The 21,987-nt window shown below is 50.8% G+C and overlaps 1 protein-coding gene across 2 annotated transcripts; it reads left to right on the top strand.

The window, feature by feature from the left end:
• The first annotated feature begins 6,087 nt into the window (after window positions 1-6,087).
• Window positions 6,088-20,832, top strand: UBE2L6 (ubiquitin conjugating enzyme E2 L6). Of its 2 annotated transcripts, XM_077863356.1 has the most exons (4): window positions 6,088-6,187; window positions 10,924-11,019; window positions 18,051-18,237; window positions 20,123-20,832. In XM_077863356.1, exons 1-4 carry the CDS (start codon window positions 6,161-6,163, stop codon window positions 20,272-20,274), a joined length of 462 nt encoding a protein of 153 aa, XP_077719482.1. In that variant the 5' UTR covers window positions 6,088-6,160; the 3' UTR covers window positions 20,275-20,832. The 2 variants fall into 2 exon arrangements, with proteins under 2 accessions (XP_077719482.1, XP_077719483.1); XM_077863357.1 differs by lacking the exon at window positions 10,924-11,019.
• The last annotated feature ends 1,155 nt before the right edge of the window (window positions 20,833-21,987 follow it).

The raw sequence follows: 21,987 nt of genomic DNA, 5'->3' as shown, positions 1-21,987 counted from the left end.
GGTGGCAAAATTTGCTCCCCACGGTAACAAGTACAAAGAGACTCCAGAGTGGGGTTCCTTACAGTGCCAAGTAGCTAAAAAAGCAGATGAAGCTGCCCAGGTCAGGAGAAAAAAGAGCGTGGTGAGGACAGTAAGCAGCAGCATGAATTTCCGCTCTAAGGGGAAAGTTCCTACTTGGCTCTAGCCAACCATCGCCAAGACCAAACATGGGCTGATATTGCCAAGTGTCTCATCTTCCGAAATAAGGCAGAAATAAAAATTTTAATGTAAAAACCTTTCAATTTTATTTATTTGTTTTTATTTCATTATTTATTCATGAGAGACACGAGAGAGAAAGAGATAGAAACACAGGCAGAGGGAGAAGCAGGCTCCCTGTGGGGAGCCCAATGGGGGACTTGATTCTAAGACCCTGGGATGAGGACCTGAACCAAAGGCAGACATATGCTCAACCACTGAGCCACCCAGGTAACCCAAGACCTTTCAGTTTTAAAGGAAGAATATTTTAAAGATTTTATTTTATTTTATTTTATTTTTTTAAAGATTTTATTTATTTATTCATGATAGTCACAGAGAGAGAGAGAGAGAGAGGCAGAGACACAGGCAGAGGGAGAAGCAGGCTCCATGCACTGGGAGCCCGACGTGGGATTCGATCCCGGGTCTCCAGGATCGCGCCCTGGGCCAAAGGCAGGCGCCAAACCGCTGCGCCACCCAGGGATCCCTAAAGATTTTATTTTTAAGAAATCTCTACACCCAACATGAGGCTCAAACTCACAACCCTCAAATCAAGAGTCATATGTTTCACCAACTGAGCCAGCCAAGGCCCCTCTAAAGAAAAAATATTTTGGGATGCCTGAGTGGCTCAGCACTTGAACCCCTGCCTTTGGCTCAGGGCATGAGCCCGGATTCCAGGGTTCGAGTCCCACATTGGGCTCCTTGCATGGAGCCTGCTTCTCCCTCTGCCTACGTCCTTGCTTCTCTCTGTGTCTCTCATGAATAAAATTTTTTAAAAGAGAATATTTTAAGTTTTAAATGTCATTCATTTTTGAAGAGGCTATTGAGAGAAAAACCGTCTAAAGGCGTGATACACAAGGGAAACCATTTTAGATTTCTTTTTTTTTTTTTAAGATTTTATTTATTTATTCATGAGAATACGCAGAGAGGAGAGAGAGAGGCAGAGACACAGGGAGAGGAAGAAGCAGGCTCCATGCAGGGAGCCTGATGTGGGACTTGATCCCAGGTCTCCAGGATCATGCCCTGGGCTGAAGGCGGTGCTAAACCGCTGAGCCACCTGGGCTGCCTCCTTCCTTTTTTTTTTTCTTTTTAAGATTTTATTTATTTATTCATGAGGGACACAAGAGAGAGAGGCAGAGACACAGGCAGAGGGAGAAAAAGGCTCCCTGCGAGGAGCCTGATGTGGGACTTGATCCTGGGACTCCAGGATCACACCCTGGCCCAAAGGCAGCACTAAACCGCTGCGCCACCCAGGGATCCCCCCAGATATCTTTCTAAGTCAACATGACTATATAGAAATTTTATTCAAACCCAAACCCGGACTTATGGCCCATCACACATGCATTTCACATCTGCTTTGTGAATGAGTCACCTAAAGGAAAACCATCTCGTCCTTGAGCTACCACTCAATGCTCCTATTTCCTTCATCGCTTTACCACAGAACTCGTGATTCCTGCCTAAACGCTAATCTATAATCTTTGGGGCTTCTACAAGACACAAGAAGTACATAACCTTGTAAAATCTATTCCTTCTCCAGGACAGTTTCTTCCCTGTGAAGAGCGTGTTTCCCCAAGCATCTGTCTTAACTTTGGCTGGAGGAAAACTCTCTTTTTTTTACTTTTGGACATTCTAAAAGGTTTGTTCATTTGCTTCAACAGGTAATTCATTCACATTGTTCAAAAATTTAAAAGGAAAAAAAAATTTTAAAGGAAATGAAGTGTATAGTGAAAAGACCCCCCCCCCCACCCTGCCCCTCATACCCAGTTATCTAATTATCCTCACTAGATACAAGCATCCTTCCAGGGCTGCTGTGGACATAAGGAGGCAAATGTTATTCTTCCCTTACCTACACAGATTATAGCATACTTTTCATATTGTACCATATTTTGCTTTTTTCCCATAAAGTTTATCTTTATGAGCCTTCTCCATCAATACATAAGCAGCTTCCTCATTCTTGCTTATGGCTGCATAGTATTTATTTGTATGCGTGTTCCATAATTTATTTCACCAGGTCCCTCTTGATAGGGATTGTTTCCAAAGTTTTGCTATAATAAGTAAATCGGTATTTATGTTAGTTCAAATGTTGATAAATATACCTATAGAATACAATGCCTAAAAGCAGAACTGATGAATCAGAGATGCATATTTATGATTTCACCAGTTACTGACAATTTGCTTGTGGTGGAGACTGTACAGATTTACATTTCTACCAGCAAAATACGAGTGCCTATTTCCCATACTCTCTCAAAGACATGTATTAATGATTCAACTTCAAGATTTCTTTTTTTGCCAATCTGATAGGTGAAAAAGTACTTTGGTGTGCTTTTCAGATATACACTCTTCCTATTGTAAACATAGTTGCTGATTTTTTCACTTTTTTTTTTTTAGATTTCTTTTTTTTAAAGATTTTATTCATTTATTCATGACAGACACACAGACAGGGAGAGAGAGACAGAGACACAGGCAGAGGGAGAAGCAGGCTCCATGCAGGGAGTCTGACATGGGACTCAATCCCGGGTCTCCAGGATCAGGCCCTGGGCTGAAGGCAGGGGCTAAACCGCTGAGCCACCCAGGCTGCCCTAGATTTTTTTTTTTTTTTTTTTAAGTAATCTCTGCGTGTGGGACCCAGACCCACAACCCTGAGATCAAGAGTCACATACTTCGGGGGCGTCTGGGTGGTTTAGTTGGTTAGGCATCTGTCTCAGGCTTGGGTCATGATCTCAGGGTCCTCGGACAGAGTCCTGCATTGGGCTCCCTGCTCAGGGCAGAGTCTGCTTCTCCTCTGCTCCTTCCCCCGCTTGTGCTCTCTTTGTCTCTGACAAGCAAATAAATAAAATCTTAAAAAAGAAATAAATAAAAATGTTATTTATTTATTTGAGAGACAGGGAGAGTGGGAGGATGAGCAGAGGGAGAGGGGTAAACAGACTGGATGCCAAGTGTGGATCCTAATGTGGGGCTCAATTCCATGACCCCAAGATCATTACCCAAGCCAGATGCTCAACACCTGAGCCACCCAGGCACCCCCCAGTTTACCATATTTGTTAGTCATAAGAATATAGTTGGGAAGACAAAGGTAGGGAGGTTGTAAATTGCATTGACCAGAGTCATGGTTGAGCATGGAACTCAACATACCCCAATTCTGGACCAGGGAATAGTTCCTAAATACTAGCTATCTTTGATGGCAAAACAACAGTCCAGGGGTGTGGAGATGACTTAGATAAGCAAAATTTTTAAGAGACAATGTTAATAGTAGTAAAAATACTACTAATAAATATTAAAATGCTGTCCGATGTCTGCCCAGGAGCAAATGTGCTGGGCTGGAAGAACAGAGATGTCTGAGTTTGTTCCCTGACAGCAATGGTAACACTATCTTCCCAAACAGGGGAACCCTTTTGACTTCCCTCCGATCTAGTCACTGGCATTTCATTTGTTCATTCTACAAAATGTATTGAGCACTCACCACGTGAGGCCCTGGGCTGAGCACCATGAGGTGTGGACGGGTGGGGCTGACTCTGTCCTCACCATTGAGCAGAAGAGGCGCATATCTTGTGGATTTCAAAAGATTGCACGAGGGGATCCCTGGGTGGCTCAGGGGTTTAGTGCCTGCCTTCAGCCCAGGGTGTGATCCTGGAGTCTCAGGATCGAGTCCTACATCGGGATCCCTGCATGCAGCCTGCTTCTCCCTCTGCCTGTGTCTCTGCCTCTCTGTGTCTCTCATGAATAAATAAGTAAAATCTTAAAAACAACAACAACAACAACAAAAAATTGCAGAAGGGCCTGTAGGCTTGACTTTCGCAAGATTCAGCTCTGCCAACTCTAAGTCTTGCCTGTGTGTTGTGAAGACAAAATGCAATAATTTCCTTGACAAGTACTTGGTGGGTACGGAATGTACTTTATCTGCTTCTGCTGCAAGGTTCAAGTTGTGCAGAAGGTGAGCCTTCACTGCGTCTGTGAGGGGAGGAGTGGGTTTAGAAGGAGCCCACATATCCCCCTAGGGCCCCTCCCTGGGCTTCTTCTGGTCTGGGAGGTGTTGTCTAAGCACCTCACTCTGGGCCACATCCCACTGCGCGGATGAGAAATGGGCCCAGTCAGGGGAAGTGGCTTGTTCAGGTCATGGATCAGGACCTACATATCCCTAGGCCTGGCCTAGTGAGTCTCTGCAGGCTTCCCGTCTGGGGCAGGGAGGGTTAACCTGACACTGCCCTAGTCCTCTGTCTCCCTTCAGCCCAGAGACGTTCTCAGGGAACACAGGGCAGAGCAGAATTTCCTGCTTCTTCAGATGGAGGAAGAACCTCAGAGCAGCAAAGACTTCATCCCACGCTAGGCAAGCGCCTCCACTTTCCATGCACACCCACGGCATCTTTGCTCATGCTGTTCCTTCTTCATACACCCTAACCCCACGTTCTCACTCTCGCTAACTCCGCTACTTCACAATTCACGTGGATATTTATCTCTTCCAGGAAACCTCTGCGCCTGTGCCCAAGCGACTCTCCTCCCGGTCCTCAATCGGAGTATTTGGGGCACATATTTTGAATTCCGAGCTCTGTACCCCACATAGTTTTTATCCCAGTGCGTTAGAGCCAAGTAACTTCAATGCTCAGAGGTGGGATGCATTTGCAGAATGATTAATGCTATTTAATTCAATTCAGTAAATTTACCGAGCATCTTCTGTATGCTAGAAACGAATAGGAACCTGTCCCAAAGGTGAGGGAACAAAGGCCTTTGAGCCCACGTCTGATCCTTGTTAAGTATTGGCTACTGAGGCCAAGCAGTGTCTTTCAGGAACATCCTGAGGGGAAAATGAGGGCCTCTTGAAGAGAGACTCCCCAAGTCCATCATGGGGCTCCCCCAACCGTTTCCCACGTAGGTTCTCAGAGTGGCCCTCCCTAAGCCTTAAATCCAGCAGGGACCGAACGAACTGCGGCCGGGGACCCCAGAGCGGGAGGAACGGCTCCCCCGGCGCCCCCTTGCGGTGCTCTGCACCCAGGCCGCGCCCGGGGAGAAGCGCCCCGAGGGCACGGCTCGGCGTCCACGCCGCCTCCCACCCATCTCGAGTCCGGACACCGCGCCCGGGCGAGGGAGCCGCTGGTCCCGGGGCCCCGGGAACGCGCTCCTGCCGCTCAGGGCGGGGTCTGACGGCGGGGGCCGGGGCGGGGGCCGGGGCGGGGGCCGGGGCCGACCCGCAGCGGGGCGGCGCTGGCACCGCGCGCAGCCTGCGCTGACTCACGGAGAGGGTCCTGCGGGCGGCGCCAGGCGGCCGTGGGGATGCGGGGTCGCGGGAGCCGGAGCCGCAGCTAGAACCCGGATGGGCGGACCGGCGCCGCGCCCCACGGTGCTCTCCGCCCAGTGCACGGCGCCCCCCAGCGGGCGCGGGGGGCTCGGCAAGCAACGCCACGCGCGCGGGTCCTCGGATCCAGCCCCCCGCGCGGGACCGCGGGGACAGGAGTCTTCGGCGCGGCGGGGGCGGGGCGCGGCGGGTGGGCAGGGCGCAGTGGGGGGGGGGGGCGGGCTAGAGCGCAGCGGGTGGGCGGGGCGCGGCGAGGGGGCGGGGCGTGGGGGCGGGCCAGAGCGCAGCGAGTGGGCGGGGCGCACAGGCTGGGTGGGCCAGAGCGCGGCGAGTGGGCGGGGCGTGAGGGGCGGGCCAGAGCGCAGCGAGTGGGCGGGGCGCAGCGGGTGGGCGGGGCGCGGCGAGTGGGCGGGGCGCACAGGCTGGGTGGGCCAGAGCGCGGCGAGTGGGCGGGGCGCGGCGAGTGAGCGGGGCACAGCGGGAAGGGGGCGGGCCAGAGCGCGGCGAGTGGGCGGGGGCGCAGCGGGGAGGGGGCGGGCTAGAGCGCAGTGAGTGGGCGGGGCGCGGGGCGCGGGGGGCGGGCCAGAGCGCAGTCCGGCGGGAAGCCGGGGAAGCCGCGGAAGCCGGGACGCTGGGTCCGAGATGACCGCCAGCAAACGGGTGGCGAAGGTAACGGCGGTCGGACGGCCCCTCCCTCGGCTCCCTGCCCCTTGCATCCCGCCCCGGCTCTCCGAGCGCGGTTATTTGTCGCCGTCGCCGCCGCCGCGTCGGAGGAGCGGGCTCCCGGAGGGGCGGGAGCGGGACCGGGGGGAGCGAGGGCGGGCGGGGGGCGGGGGCGCGGGTCGAGCGGGGCTGCCGCTGCGGTCCTGGGCTGTGCTGGGAATGGGGCTGCGCCGGCTCCCGTGGAGCCGAAACTGGTTTCGGTTTCGTTTCTTCTGCCAGAAACTTGGCCTGGCAATGGCCCGCGTCCCCCGGGGGTGCTAGAAAGGTTCCGAGAGCCGGGCGCGCCGCTGGGGTGAGGGGGTGGTTAGGCGCAGAGATAACGGGGAGAAGACCTTTGCCTTGGAGTAGCTCATGCCCCGGCCGGAGATGAGGCACCTACGTTTCTAGAGTCCGGGGAAGTACGGGGTGTTGAGTAGGGGTCAGGCACAAAGTCCCCTGGGTATTCTCCGGAGGAAACGCTGCCAAGGCGGAGCTGGAAGGCGTCCTGGAGGAGGTGGCGCGCGCTCGTCCTTCTACAGATGTCGTCGGAAGCCTGTCATGTGCTGGCTCCTGTGCTAGGAACTCGGGAGGCAGAGATGAGCAAAAATCTTGCCCCTCCCTCCTTGAGCTTTCTTTCCAATCAGGGACACAGTTTGCAGATTGACTTATTTTTGAGAGAGAGAGAGAATCCCAAGCAGACTCTATGCGGAGGACAGAGCCTGAGCTGGGGCTGGGGCTGGATCCCACGACCCTGAGATCAGGACCCCAGCAAGCTGAAATCAGAAAGTCCATGCTTGGGGCCCCTCGGTGGCTCAGTGGTTGAGCGTCGTCTGCCTTTGGCTCAGGTCGTGATCCCAGGGTCCTGGGATGAGTTCTGCATCGTGCTCCCGGCAGGGAGCCTGCTTCTCCCTTTGCTTCTGTCTCTCTGTGTCTCATGAATACATAAATAAAATCCTTAAAGAAAAAGTCCATCTTTAACTGTCTGAGCCACCCAGGGGCCCCTCCAGTCAGGAACACTATTTAAAGTGAGGTCCGGGAGGATGGGAAGTGGGCAAACTTAAGGGTGGGAAAGCCCAGGGTGTTTGAAGAACTGGGGTGTAGCCTGCATGTGGGCAGAGGTGGGGAAGCAGGAGCAGTCGTGGTGAGGTGGGTCTGACATGCCCTAGACTTTGTCTTGGAAGTGCCCCTCCAGTGTGTAGGGTGGGGGCAGGTTTAAGGGGGGTGAAGAGGACTGCCGGCTCCTCTGGACCTTTGAGAAATAGAAGGTCTCAGATTGGGGCCTAGAGCTGGCCAAGCCCAGAAGAGCTGAAATCTGGAGGTTAGCAACAAAAGGACGCGGAAGGTCTTTCTAGTCAAATGGGAAAGGGCTGGGAGCCAGTATTTGCCACACTGACATGACTAAGTGCCAGGCTATTTACATTAGTTCATGAAGTTCCCACAGCAACTTTGTGTGAGATAAATTTTTACAAATGAGGAAGTTGAGGCTCAAAGAGAATAACTCGGTTGTCCAGGGTCACCCAGGAGGGAGGGATAGGGCTGGACGTGGAGCCCAGGTAGGTGGCTCTCAACCTGCAGGCTCTTCCAATGGCTTCTTTACTTTCATTTTCTGTTCCTCGGAGTCAGGTGGTTTCCTAACCGGCCTCAGGAAAAAACGGGGCGTCTTAGCTTGAGTTTCACTATCCTCAGGCTTGCAGCATCTTTGGCAGAACTCTTCTACAACCGAAAGGTCCAAGTGATCCCCGTTATAGTAAAGTCAGGAAGATGTCCATTCCAGAGCTTCTCTGTTTGGCTTAGGGCTTCGTTCCTTTTTTTCTTTTTTTTAAACTATGTCTGTGAGGTGATGGCCCTCACTTTTTTTTCCTTTAGATTTTATTTGTTTATTCATGAGAGACACAGAGAAAGAAGCAGGAGACACAGGCAGAGGGAGAAGCAGGCTCCCTGTGGGAAGCGCCATGCAGGACTCGATCCCAGGACTCCGGGATCACGACCTGAGCCAAAGGCAGACGCTCAACCACTGAGCCACCCAGGTGTCCCTAGGGCTTCCTTCTTGCCAGAGGGTCATAGATGTTACTGGAGCTAGGATTCATGGTAGCAGGTGCTTCTACTTGGGGAGTAAAATATAATTGAGGGGTCATAGACTCTGGGTACAAGGCACAAGAAGCAGTTTGTTGGTATGAACAGAGACGGAGTATGGGCTGAGACACAGGCGATGAGGCCAGGGTTGCGTTTAGATGTTGGGGGTGCAGAGAAAGTTCACGTGGTCCACAGCCTGAAGAGCCCCTCCCAAGCTGTGGACTAAGTTTGAGATTTCTGTCTTCCTTTTGTTTGTACCACCATTTCTCAGCCTTGTCACTATTGACATTTGGGGCTGGGTAACCCCTTGTATGATGTCTGTCAGCATCCCTGGCCTCTACTCACTAGATGCTGGTGGCACTTTCCTGCAACAACCCAAAGTGGCTGTAGGCATTGCCCAGTGTCCGCTGGAGGGGTGGGGTCAAATTGGCACCAGTTTGAAAACCAATGGTTTGGGACCCCTGGGTGGCTTAGTGGTTGAGTGTCCACCTTTGGCTTCAGGTCGTGAGCCCAGGATCCCAGGATTGAGCCCTGTATCCAACTCCCCACAGGGAACCTGTTTCTCCCTCTGCCTGTGTCTCTGCTTTTCTCTTTGTGTCTCTCATGAATAAATAAATGAATAAAATCTTTAAAAGAAAAGAAAACTGATGGTTTATAATAACCATTTGGTGTTCCAGAGGAATATGACATGTCCTTGGATGTCTTTTTATTTGTTATTCTTGTTGTTTTGCTTTCTAAAAAAAAAGGTCTGTTGTCCTACAGGATGGACCCCAAAAAGGGAGCAGGGTTCTTTGGTCAGATTTTTTAAAAAGATTTTATTTATTTATGCGTGAGAGACACAGAGAGAAAGAGAGAAAGACAGAGACACAGGCAGAGGGTGAAGCAGACTCCATGCAGGGAGCCTGACATGGGATTCGATCCCGGGTCTCCAGGATCACGCCCTGGGCTGAAGGCAGGCGCCAAACCACTGAGCCACCCAGGCTGTCCTTTGGTCAGATATGTTTGAGAAGAACTGCGTGCTGTGGGCTCACATCTTGGAGATTCACGATGCACAATAGCATATTAAAGGTTCTGGGAAGTCCTGCAGTAAAGAAATCTGTTTAGCTTTGTGTTTTCCAATGTACTTGACCATAGAACCCTTTTCCATCCATAACTCTTAAGCATGGGGCACACCATACACATTTGCTCTCACTGGGCCCTCTGCCTTGGTGCCTGTCCCCTTCTCTGCATGGCGGACTCCTGTGTACTCTGCGTGGCCTGGCTCAGTGGCACCGTATGCAAAACCTTCCTGCTCCCCTGTCCTGTCCTTCCCTATTGTGTGTGCGCACACGTTCCTCACACAGTCACATTCATGTTTCTGCCAGTACCACAGGGAAGTTTCTGAGAGTGGGGCCCTTCCCACTCCAGTGTCAGTAGAGGATGCCCTGTAACGGGCTGGAGGGCGAATCCAGTGATATGCAGGCGCCTGGGCCACATCCTGGGGTGGCGTGGCTGGGGCAGGGGTGTGAGTCACTCCTTGTTCCCTTGTTTCTCTGTTTGGAGTGTAGAGTTATCCTGAGCTACAGTCAGCCTGAACCATCTCCCTTGCCTGGCCCTGGTCTGGAGGAGTTTGTCATGAGCACATAAGGGCCTGTTGTCATGCTGGACACACAGTGGATGCCTTGGGAAGAAGGGAGGGAGGGAGAAAATGAGGACCTTGTGTCTCTCCAGGGAGAGAGCGAGAGGACAGAGGTGTCGTATGTAGTATCTTGGTTTTAGGAGGAAAGGCTCCAGATAGAGTTTATTTCCGAGTGGTCATAATGTCTGGAAACAAGGATCATGCATCCCCCCCTCCACTTAGTACCTAAAGAGATTGGTGAGGCTTAAGGCAGATAAGTTACTTAAAACACTCAGCACTGTGCTCGACACATTCTTTTTTTCTTTTTTTAAGATTTTATTTATTCATAAGAGACACACACACAGAGAGACAGAGGCAGAGACACAGGCAGAGGGAGAAGCAGGCTCCACACAGGGAGCCTGACATGGGACTCGATCTCTGGACTCTGGGATCATATCCTGGGCCGAATGCAGGCATCAAACCCCTGAGCCACCCAGGCGTCCCATAAAATCTTTTTTTTAAAAAAAAATTTATTTATTCTTTGAGTGAGACAGCGTGTATAAGCAGAGGAGGGGCAGAGGGAGAGATGCAGACTCTCCGCTGAGAAGGGAGCTGGATGTGTGGCTCAGCCCCAGGGCCCTGAGATCATGACCTGAGCTGAAATCAATAGTCAGACACTTGGGCAGCCCAGATGGCTCAGCGGTTTAGCGCCGCCTTTGGTCCAGGGCCTGGGATTGAGTCCCACCCTGCATGGAGCCTGCTTCTCCCTCTGCCTGTGTCTCTGCCTCCCTCTCTCTTTGTGTCTCTCATGAATAAATAAATAAAATCTTAAAAAAAAAAAGTGTCAGACACTGAGCCACCCTGGAGCCCCCGAGCCTGGCACATTCTAGGTGCTCAGTAAGGACTCTTTGCCAGCTCCTGTCCCAGAGGGTGTCCTTTGGGACTTGGGACAGCTTGCTGCTGGGACAGGCAGGCAGATGGGGGGCTGAAGTAGGGGAGGCTAACCCTCTGCCCACTGCTGTGCCCCCTGCAGGAGCTGGAGAGTCTTCAGGCAAAGCTTCCCCCCTACCTACGGGACCTGTTCAGTGATGATGCGGACGTCCTGGTGTGGCATGTGCTCCTCCTGCCCGTGAGTGTTCCTGGGGACCATGGCTTTTGTTTGGGATAACAGGCCAAGGACATAGGGAGGCTTAGGACTACTTCAGACTTTACCCTGCCTAGAATCCTTTTCTTGCCCGGAGACCAGTCATGGGCAGAGGTCTCTGGGTTGATTGTTTCTGAGGTCGAAGCAGGCTGATGAAGAGGCTGAAAGACTTCTGGATTTAGTAGGAGACTCTTTCCTCAAACCAGTAGTCACCAAGCCCGCCACACAAGTGTCAGCAAACAAATGACATCGAAAGAAGGAAACAGATCCCTTGGATCTTTGTCAAGGGATAGGGATAAACTTCCTGTTTTTCACAGTTGGCGGAATTTGACCTCTCAAACCTACAATGTATTTTGCTTTCTTTTAATGATCATATTTCAGACAACTTTTTTTTTTTTTTTTAATTCCAGTGTAGTTTGCATACAGCGATATGTTAGTTTCAGGTTTGCAATGTAGGGATTGGACAACTACTGTTAGGTGTGACTACGTAGGTAACTCTTCTCTGATTTTGATTTTTCTCCATTTATGAGATCTCTCTCAATAAAATCTCCCCTGAAAACCATATTCTAGAGGACCTGTCTGACTGCCAAGATTTCTATTTTATCATTAATAGATGGACAGTGTTTTCTACGGGACAGTCATCTACACACCTTTAGTTTTGTGAACATAAAAATTAAAACAGTGAACATTTTTGGTAGCTCTTTGGAATATAAAGAGAACAATTCACTGGATTATTTATTTAGGACTTCTTACTTCTTACTTCTTTAGGATTTGGACAACGCAGTGTCCTGATTTAGGCCATCTTCTCTTTAACTGATCTGTAGTCTTGAAAAGGGGAGAAAGGCTGGAGTCGGGGCCACATATGGACGTCTGTTGTGTCCTGTGGGCTGCTAGGTTCAAGCAACCCATTTACCTGGCTTGGAGTAAGAACACCTGCTCTGGACCTCAGGTGCCAGAGGATGAAGGTGCCAGAAGGTGCTCCAGGGACGGATTAGATCCCAGGGAAGCTAGCTCTGAGGTGGATGAGTCAAAGTTGGGGAGCAGGTCAGAAGGAAGAAGGTGGACGACAGGGATACTCGGGGAAGGTCCCATTGCAGTGGATACTGTGAAATCAGAAGGCCCTATTGTTTGGCAAGACAAAGTGGTTGGTTTTCTGGTCTGAGCACAATTCCAGTATGTGGAGGGCATGCCCTGCCTCACCAGCAAGCAGTTCTCAGGACACCAGCTGGTGTCTTCCTCTTTAACTCCCTTCTGACACTATCTCCCTGGAGATAGCGTCAGATCACACAGATTACGGCCCAGTCCCACGAGACTGTCCCCTCTGCACACACTCTCCAAACTCCTCTCAGATATCAGTTGCAAGTCCAGCTGCTTCTGACCGAATGGTTATAAATCAGAGATTCCCATGACCCCTTCCTCAGGTTCAGTTAATCTGCTGGGGTGGTGCACAGAATGCAGAGACATTTTCCTTTTACTAGATGAGCGTATTTTCTGAAAGGGTATAATACAGAACAGCCAGATGGAAGAGATGCACAGGGCCAGGCATGGGGGAGGGCACGGGGCTTCCACACCCTCCCCAAGTGCACCACTCTGCCCAAACCTTCACCTGTTCACCAGCCCAGAAGCTCCCTGAAACCTGTCTTTTTTGGGTTTTTGTGGAGGCTTCATTCCATAAGCATGAATGATGAAGTCATTGGTCATTGGCCATTGGCGATTGAACTGTAGTCCTTCTCCCCTCCAACCGTCCAACCCTGTGGTTGGCTCCCCAGCTCCAGCCCCATCCTTAGGTGTTTCCAAAAACTATCTCATTAACATAACATTTGGGTCACTCTCAACACTTGGGAAATTCTAAGGGTTTTGAGAGCTGGGAGCCGGGGAGCTATGGACAAACCTGAGAAATATGTCTGAATGACCAAATATATATTTCTTTTTCTTTTCTTTTTAAAAGATTTTATTTATTTATTCATGAGAGACATACAGAGAGAGGCAGAGACACAGGCAGAGGGAGAAGCAGGACTCTACCCAGGACCCCGGGATCACAACCCAAGCCAAAGGCAGGCGCTCAACCACTGAGCCACCCAGGTGCCCCTCAAATATATATTTCTTATAAATCACAGTAGCACAGTAGGTGTGCTCCCAGAAACTAGCCAGAGACCTTCCATCCATGCAGAGGTCCTGAACAAGCATATTGGTTGGGAAGATTGATGCAGAACAGCCAGCTAAGGGGGCCCCCAAGTGTCTGGTGAAGCCATAAAGGAGGCGTGGTTGGGAGGCAGGGGAAAGAGAATCCAGAAAGGTCTGTGGGGCAAGCAGACAGATGGCCCTTCAAAACCTCCATCTCAGTATATACGCTTACCAAGGTGGCCCCCCTTGTTACTTCATATCAGGGAGGCTGACGGTGGGACGAGCCTTGGGAGCTCCTGGTAAGAGTTCCCATTCACTGAGAGCCCCTGTGGCCTGAGCACTGTTTCCAGGATACTGCCTGAGCAGTCATCCTGCAGTCCTCTCAACCACCCCACCAGGAAGCCTGGCATCTTTTACAGAGATGAGAGGGAATGGAAGCCGAGGGGGCTGAGTGGTTCGTCACACAGAAGGTAGCACAGGGTAAGGTGGCAGGGCTCTGGGGATAGCCACACACTTTCTCTAAACCCAAAACTTAGAAGGAAATCAGACTTTCTCAGCCGACCCCAAGGTACGGTGTGAAGCCATCGGGTGGTCCAACTTCTTCATGTCACGGATGGGAAACTGATTCCCTGAGGAGCTCCCAGCCACACCGCAGGCCCGAGGCAGAGCTGGGGCAGCTCCTGGGGCCGCTGCTCCAGGGCTCCGCTCTCCTTCCCCATTAGGGCCCTGGAAGCTGGCATGCACCCCTGCAGGCAGGACACACCGGTGTTCTCCATCCTGTCCTGAGGCTTCACCCTTGGCCCTGTCTCTACCTCACAGGCCAGGGCTTTTTTTTTCTTTTTCCTTTTTTTTATTTTTTAATGATTTTATTTTATTTATTTGACAGAGAGAGAGCACCTGCACCAAGCAGCAGGAGCAGCAGGGACAGAGGGAGAAGCAAACTCTTCACTGGGAAGCCTGATACAGGGCTCATCCTAGGACCCCCGATCATGACCTGAGCCAAGGCAGACGCGTAACCAGCTGAGCGCCACCCCCCACACCATCCCCAGCACCTGCCAGGGCTCTTCTTATCAAGAATAGAAATGCTGAGGGGATCCCTGGGTGGCTCAGTGGTCTAGTGCCTGCCTTTGGCCCAGGGCGTGATCCTGGAGTCCCAGATTCGAGTCCACGTCGGGCTCCCTGCATGGAGCCTGCTTCTCCCTCTGCCTGTGTCTCTGCCTCTCTCTCTCTCTTGTCTATCATGAATAAACAAATAAAATATTAAAAAAAACAAAGAATAGAAATGCTGAGACATTCTCCTCATCAGCCCTTAGGCCATCCCTTCTTCTATCTCAGACCCTCCCAGGACCACGATGGCTCCCGTTTTGCCCTCTGCTAAATGAAGAGGAGCTCTTTTAAAACCTTGACCCTGGGTTTAGATCTGTAGGTCATTCTGGCTGTCTTTGTCTTGTCTTCTCAGTAGAAGTTTCTGAAAGGAGCTGGAGCTTTGGAACCAGCAGGGAGCCCCTGTGCCCTTGTGCTGGGGTCACCTGAGTCCTCAGGCTGCTCACTTCTGGGAGCGTAGACTAGTGCTTATGTGTGGGGATGTAGGGACGACCGTGCTAGGTTCCTGGCCAGCGCACCACTGTGGCCCTGGCAAGCTACAGTGAACTTGAGTTTCCTCATCATAATATAAATGCTAGTAGCGGTGAGTTTTCATAATACTTCCTGTATTGGGACACCTGGGTGGCTCAGCAGTTGAGTGTCTGCCTTTGGCTCCAGGCATGATCCTGGGGTCCCAGGATCGAGTCCCACATCGGACCCCCTGCATGGAGCCTGCCTCTCCCTCTGCCTGTGTCTCTGCCTCTCTCTCTCTCATAAATAAATGAATAAATAAAATCTTAAAAAAAAATACTTCCTGTATTCTCCAAAGGTAGTGCTTCCCATGTGAAGGCCCTGTTCTAAGGCCTTAACATAAATGAACTCATTTACTACTCACATAAGCTCTGTGAAGAAGCCTATTATTATTCTCATATAGAAGCACAGAGAGGTTAAGTTACTTGCATAAGATCACACAGCAAGGGGATAGCAGAGCCAAGATTCATCCTGAGGCAGAGTGGCTCCAAAGGCCATGTAATCCCTACCTTCCGCTGCGTGGACTAATGTGTGTCAAGCCCTTCACATAAGGTGGCACAGAGTAGATGCTCGGGAGAGCTTTTAGGTTGTTCAGAGTCTGGAGGGTCTGGCTCCTGGCAACCCCAAACCCCCAGTCACTCCAGCCCCTGATTTCTTTCTTTAAGAATTTTTTTTTTTTTAATTCTGGTAAAAGTACATGATAACACGATTTGCCATTCTAAGCCTTTTTTTCTTTTTAAAGATTTTATCCATTTGAGAGGGCGGAGGGGAGCAGTGGGGCAAGGGAGATGGACAAGCTGACTCCATGAAGAATGCAGGGTCCAACTCAAGACTCGATCCCAGGTCCCCCATCTCATGACCTGAGCTGAAACCAAGAGTCAGATGTTTAACTGCCTCACCGACCAAGCCACCCCGGCGCCCCCCATTCTAACCCTCATGTTTATAGTCAGCGGCACTCAGTATGTTCCCATTGTTGTGCGACTATCCCCATGGTCCACCTCCAGAACACTTTCATCTTTCCCTTCTGGAACTCTGTACCCATGAAACACTGACTCCCCATTCCTGCTCCCCACCCCACTCAGCACCTGCCAACTCATTTTCTATTTTATGGCTGTGAATCTGACTCCTAGGTACCTCCCCCGAGTGGAGTCCTATAGTATTTGCTCTCTTTTTTTCTACCTTATTTCACTTAGCATAACGTTTTCAGAGTTCATCCACATTGTGGCACTTTACCATTCTTCTTTTTTTTTTTTTTTAAGGTTTTTAAAATTATTTATTTATTTATTCATGAGAGACACAGAAAGAGAGAGGCAGAGACACAGACTGAGAGAGAAGCAGGCTCCTGCAGGGAGCCTGATATGGGACTCGATCCCAGAACTCTGGGGTCACACCCTAAGCCAAAGGCAGACACTCAACCACTGAGCCACCCAGGCGTCCCTTACCATTCTTTCTTAAGGGTGAGCAACATCCTATCGTACATATAGGCCACACTTTGTTTACCCACTCATTCATTGAGGGGCATTTCAGTTCTTTCAACTTTTTGCCCCTGTGAATCATGCTGCTGTGAGCACAGGTGTACAAGTATCTATTGGAGTCGCTGCTTTCGGTTCCTTTGGGTACGTACTTGGAGCTGAAACTGCTGGATCTTATGCTAATTCTATATATTTTTTTCAAGATTTTATTTATTTATTCATGAGAGACACACAGAGAGAGAGAGAGAGAGGCAGAGACACAGGCAGAGGGAGAAGCAGGCTCCATGCAGGGAGCCCGACGTGGGATTCCATCCCGGGTCTCCAGGATCACGCGCTGGGCTGAAGGCAGTGCTAAATCGCTGAGCCACCCACGGATCCCCCTAATTCTATGTTTTGATTTTTAAGGAACTGCCATGTAGTTTTGCACAGCAGCTGCACCATTTTACATCCCCGAGCTCCTGACATCTTAGCATTTCATTTTCTCCATGTCCTCTCACCACTAATAATGATGTTCTCCATCACTTGCTCACTGTGCCCACAGAGAAGATATCTGTCCTTCCTCCTCCCCTAATTCTCAGATGACCGTTGGTGACAACATGCAAAGACCTTGAAGGTATTATGTGAAGTGAAATAAGTCAAGCAGAGAAAGACATGCCATGTGGTCTCTTATATGTGGAATCTAAAGAAACAAAACCCAAAAAACTGAACTGACAGAAAAGGAGATCAGGTTCTGGTGTTTATCGGAGGCAGAGGGGGGTATATGGAGGGAAGTGGTAAAAAGGTATAGACTTCAGGGTCTCAGTCAGGGAAGCATCTGACTCTTGCTCTCAGCTCAAGTCTTGATCTCAGGGTTCTAAGTTCAAGCCCCATGTTGGGATCCACACAGGATATGGAACCTACTTAAAATGTTTTTCAAAAATAAAATGTGTAGGGGTGCCTGGGTGGGTCAGTTAATTAAGTGTCTGCCTTCAGCTTGGCTCATGATCCCGGGGTCCTAGGATCAAGCCCCACATCGGGCTCCCTGTTCTGGGGGGGAGCTGGCTTCTCTCCCTCTGCCTGCCGCTCCCCCTGTGTGTGCTCTCTCCAATAAACAAAAATCAAATTTTTTTTTTTTAAAAAAGGTGCAGACTTCCATTTATAAGATAGGTAAGTGCTGAGGACACACAGCATGGGGACAGTAGCTGACACTGCTGTGTGGCACACAGGAAAGTAAGACAGTAAATCCTAAGAGTTTTAATCACCAGGAGAAACTTTTACCTTTTTTCTTTTTCTTCTTATTGTATCTCTATGAGAAGATGGATATTAGCTAAGCCCATCGTGCTCATTTCACTGTGTATGTAAATCAAACCTTTGCGCTATACACCTAAAATTTATGCGGTGATATCTGTCAATTATTTTTCAGTAGAACTGGAAAAAAGTTCATTATTGGGGAAAAGAAAAAAAAGGAGGTGGTTCTTAGAGCTCATCTAGTCAAACTTGACCCAATTTTCGAATGAGGAAACAGACTCAGAGGTGGGGGTGGCTGGCCTGCAGTCAGTTGCCCAGCAAGAACCAGGGTCCGATTTTTGTAACTCCCAGGCCAGTGTTGTTTTGTGACTCGACTCTTCCACGAATCTGTGGCTCAGTCATCAAGTGCGTGCAGGTGCCATCTGTATCCATTCATGGTCCTACCTGGGGGTATAGCAGAGGATGCTGGGAACCCAGGGTAGGGTGGGGAGGAGGGGAGCCAGACCAAGGCCCTAGGAGGAAAACCATCTTTCTGGAGGAGACATGTCTTAAAACAGAGCTTAACCTTCTGTTGCACAGGAGAAACCACCCTATAACCTCAAGGCCTTCCACCTGCGCATCAGCTTCCCCGAGGACTACCCGTTCAAGCCCCCCACGGTGACCTTCACCACCAGGATCTACCACCCCAACGTGGGCCATGACGGAGATGTTTGCCTGCCCATCATCAGCAAGGAGAACTGGAATCCTCACACCAAGGCCTGCCAAGGTGGGACTGGGTCTCCCCTAACAGGACGGACTGATCCTGGATTCAGGGTTATGGGACTGGTTTTGAGGCAGGAAAGCCCAAAGAAGGGGAAATAAAGATTGCAGGTCTCAGCCTGTCTTTGGGCAGAAGGGATGCATCCTGAGATCCTGGGCTGGCTGGCCTGGTGCTGCCTCTGCTCGTCTACCTGGGCAGGTGTAACAGAGCAGCATGGTTAGGGGTCATGGGAGAGAGAAGCCGTAGGCTCTAGGGGGAAGCACTCTGGAGCTCTGTCTGCGGACCTTGGTGAGGTCTGCTCCTCCCCAGGCTTGGTGCCATAATGACAGTCGAGGGGATTGGCCCAATGATGGCAGTACACGTCGATTAAGCCCTTGGAGGACCATGCTGGGAGCTTCGCACGCTGGCTTTGCCCAAATCCCTAGCAGCCCCATGTGCGGTGTCCCTGTCGCCCCGTTGTTTAACTAGGTGAGGACCCTGGGGCATGTGACAGGTCAAGCGCTCGCCCGCTGTTATACAGCTGGCAAGTGGCCGAGCTGGGCTTCAAAGCCAGGCTTGGCTGACTCTAGGACAGCGCTCCCCAGGAAGACGTTCTGTAGAGAAAGAAATGTTCCATAGCCGCACAATGTGGTTCCCCAGTCAGTAGCCACGTGTGGCTCTTGAGCACCTGACATGTGGCTAATGTGACTGAGGAACTGAGTTCCTAATTGCAATTAATTTTAATTCGTTTCAAGTTATGTATCTGCACATGGCTAGTGGCTACCATAGTGGACAGTGTGTTTCTAGACTCCATGAGTGTGATCTGTGTGCAGAGTCTGTCTTGCTTCTGGACCAGCTCAGTTCTTCTTTTTTAAAATTAATTAATTAATTAATTAATTAATTTTTAAAGATTCTATTTATTTATTCATGAGAGACACAGAGAGAGAGAGAGAGAGGCAGAGACAGGCAGAGAGAGAAGCAGGCTCCATGCAGGGAACGCGATGTGGGATTTGATCCCAGGACTCTAGGATCACACCCTGGGCCGAAGGCAGGCGCTTAACCACTGAGCCACCCAGGCGTCCCTCTTTTTTTTTTTCCTCATTTATTTTTTTAAGAGACAGATAAAGAGAGAGCGTGCACGCTTGAGTGGGGGTGCAACTGAGGGGATGGGAGAGGGAGAGAAACTCAAGCAGACTCCCCACTATGCAAGGAGCCTGATGCTGGGCTTGATCTCATGCCCCTGAGATCAGGACCTGAGCTGAAATCAAGAGTCAAATGCTTAACTGAGCCACCCAGGCTCCACGACCAGCTCAGAATTCTTAGCCTTAGGAACAAGGATCCCTGGGGGGAAAAGGGGAGGGGAGATGCGTCCAGGGGGACTGTAGAGCGCTCTTTGCTTAGAACCCCATGTTTGTGTATGTTCGCATGTGCACATGCCTCAAGTGATGGGCCACTCCCTTCACCAGGTTCCCAGAGGAAAGATTGGGAGCCACTGGGCAGTCATGGTTTCCAGTCTTTAGTATCAGAACCCTTTTTCCCAAATAAAAGTTGATTTATTTAGAATCCTATCAAACAGAAAAACAGAGTGGTTCTTGTTGAAAAGGGGGTGAGACTCAGAAACCCCATTTATCTCATCAACCCCCATGATGGGAAGCTTCTCTGAAGCCACAGAACGTGGTTTGAAAGCACTGGTGCAGCCGGTCAGGGCTCTGGGCCCCATCAGTGAGGAATGAGGGCCATTTGACTTGGTCATAGAGTTATCATGGTCATTCCATCCAAGGAGATGGAACCTCCTTGGGAGTCCTCCACAGAGTGAGTATGGGATGCCGGGGGACCTAGGGGTGGGCTGCCATCGCCTCCTTCCCAGGGTCTTTCTCTCATCCTAATGTCCTGATCTGGCCTCTCTCCCCAGTCTTGGAGGCTCTCAGCGTGCTGGTGAATAGACCAGACCTGGGGCAGCCAGTTCGGGTGGAGCTCGCCGACCTGCTGACGCGGGACCCAGAGCTGTTCAACAGAAAGGCCCAAGAGTTCACCCTCCAGTATGGAGTGGACCGGCCCTCCTAACTGGTTTTGACCCCTCTCTGTTGCTGGGTCCTCTGTGTGATGGACGACACGTTTGACAGACTGGGTGCTAGAGCCCCTCTCGTTTGTTTCATGTTTTCCTTCATGGGTTGTTAATCATTAGTCTGTGTGTGTGTGTGGTGTGTGGTCCCATTCCCAGGTTCACCTGGCCACAGGTGAGCCTTTCCTGCTCTCTTTTTTTACCCCAGAGCCAGAGGAGTTCACGTTTGTGCAGTGACAGGCCAGCTCTCCAGCACTGTGGCCTGAAAATCTGGTCTCACTAATTGCTCTGTCTTACAGACACAGGTCACCTTTGGGCCAGGTGGCAGGAAACAAGCCCAGAAGGCAACTAGAATCTCCATGGGGCCCTGGCATCCCAGGGGGCAGAGGGGACATGGGGAGTGTGCATGGGAGAAGGATTTGTCTTTACAGTTGAGCAATTTGTTGAGTGATTGAAGTCAGACCGCTAATAGGTGTACTGTATGTTTAGATTTCAGTATTAAATGTTTCCTTTTCTACTGATAAATCACAAAATAAAGAATCTCGATCCTGGAAATCTGACTACATGGTTCTGTTTTTTTGTTTTTGTTTTTAAGATTTATTTACTTATTTGAGAGAGAAAGCATGAGTAGGGAGAGAGGCAGAGGGAGAGGGAGAGCATCTCAAGCAGACCCCCTGATTAGCGCAGAGCCCGAGGCGGGGCTGGATCTCACGACCCTGAGATCATGACCTGAGCCAAAACCAAGCTTTGGATGCTCAACCAGTTGAGCCACCCAGGCGCTCCTGATAACGTGGTTTTAAACTTTTTTTTTCTTTTTCTAAAGACTATTTATTTGAGAGAGAGAGAGAGCACATGTGGGCAGGGGGCTGGGCAGAGAGAGAGGGAGACTCTCAAACAGACTCCAGGCCGTATGTGGAGTCTGAGGCGGGGCTCATTCCCACGACCCCGAGATCATTGTGAGCTGAAACCAAGAGTCGGATGCTTAACCGGCTGAGCCACCCAGACGCTCCCGACTACATGGCTTTGAGACCACTTGCAATCCCATTCGGTTGCCAGTTCCTAGGGGCTAGCCTTCACGCTGGGAGGAATGTCCCCTTCCATCCAGTCTGGAGAGACCACAGGAACCATCTGCTGTCCACTCATCAAAGTCGAGGATGAATTTGGAGCCTGGCTGAGTGTTTGTTGAGAGGACGGAGTGGTCTCCTCAGGAGAAAGTGAGGCTGAGGGTTAGCTCCCATCTACTAAAAAGTGTGACCCCGTTGGCTCGCTGGGCTTTGAGCCTTGTGTAACCCCAAATACCATGGGGAAGGCTGGCCACGAGGGACTAGGCTGGTAACACGTCCACAGGGGTAGCGCCCCCGTTTTGCCGATGAGACTACTGAGGCACAGGGTGCTTCCGTGGAAGCCCAGGTCTGCTCTGCCAGTCAGGGCAGGGCCCACACCTCTTGCCACAGTACCGAGCTGGCTGGTTTTTGTTTCTGTGTTTTTCATGAGCTGTTCTTACCAGCCCATGAGCTCCAAATGGCTGGCAGAGGGAGACAGGACTATTAGCAGGAAATTATAAGCAGCTCAAGGCTTCATCTCTAATGAACAGTGGAAAAGCAAAAACAAGCCAGAACTTCAGCCCTCACTGGAGGGACTAACAACCTGAAGGAGGGACTTTCCGCGGGCGGTGGTGCTAAGCCGCTGGAGGCCGCTGCTTGCAAGAGACAGAA

This window comes from Canis aureus, chromosome 21, assembly GCF_053574225.1.
Source record: "Canis aureus isolate CA01 chromosome 21, VMU_Caureus_v.1.0, whole genome shotgun sequence".
Lineage (NCBI taxonomy): Eukaryota > Metazoa > Chordata > Mammalia > Carnivora > Canidae > Canis > Canis aureus.
Note: the sequence above shows the minus strand (reverse complement) of the source record. Positions and strands in the feature narration are given on the sequence as shown.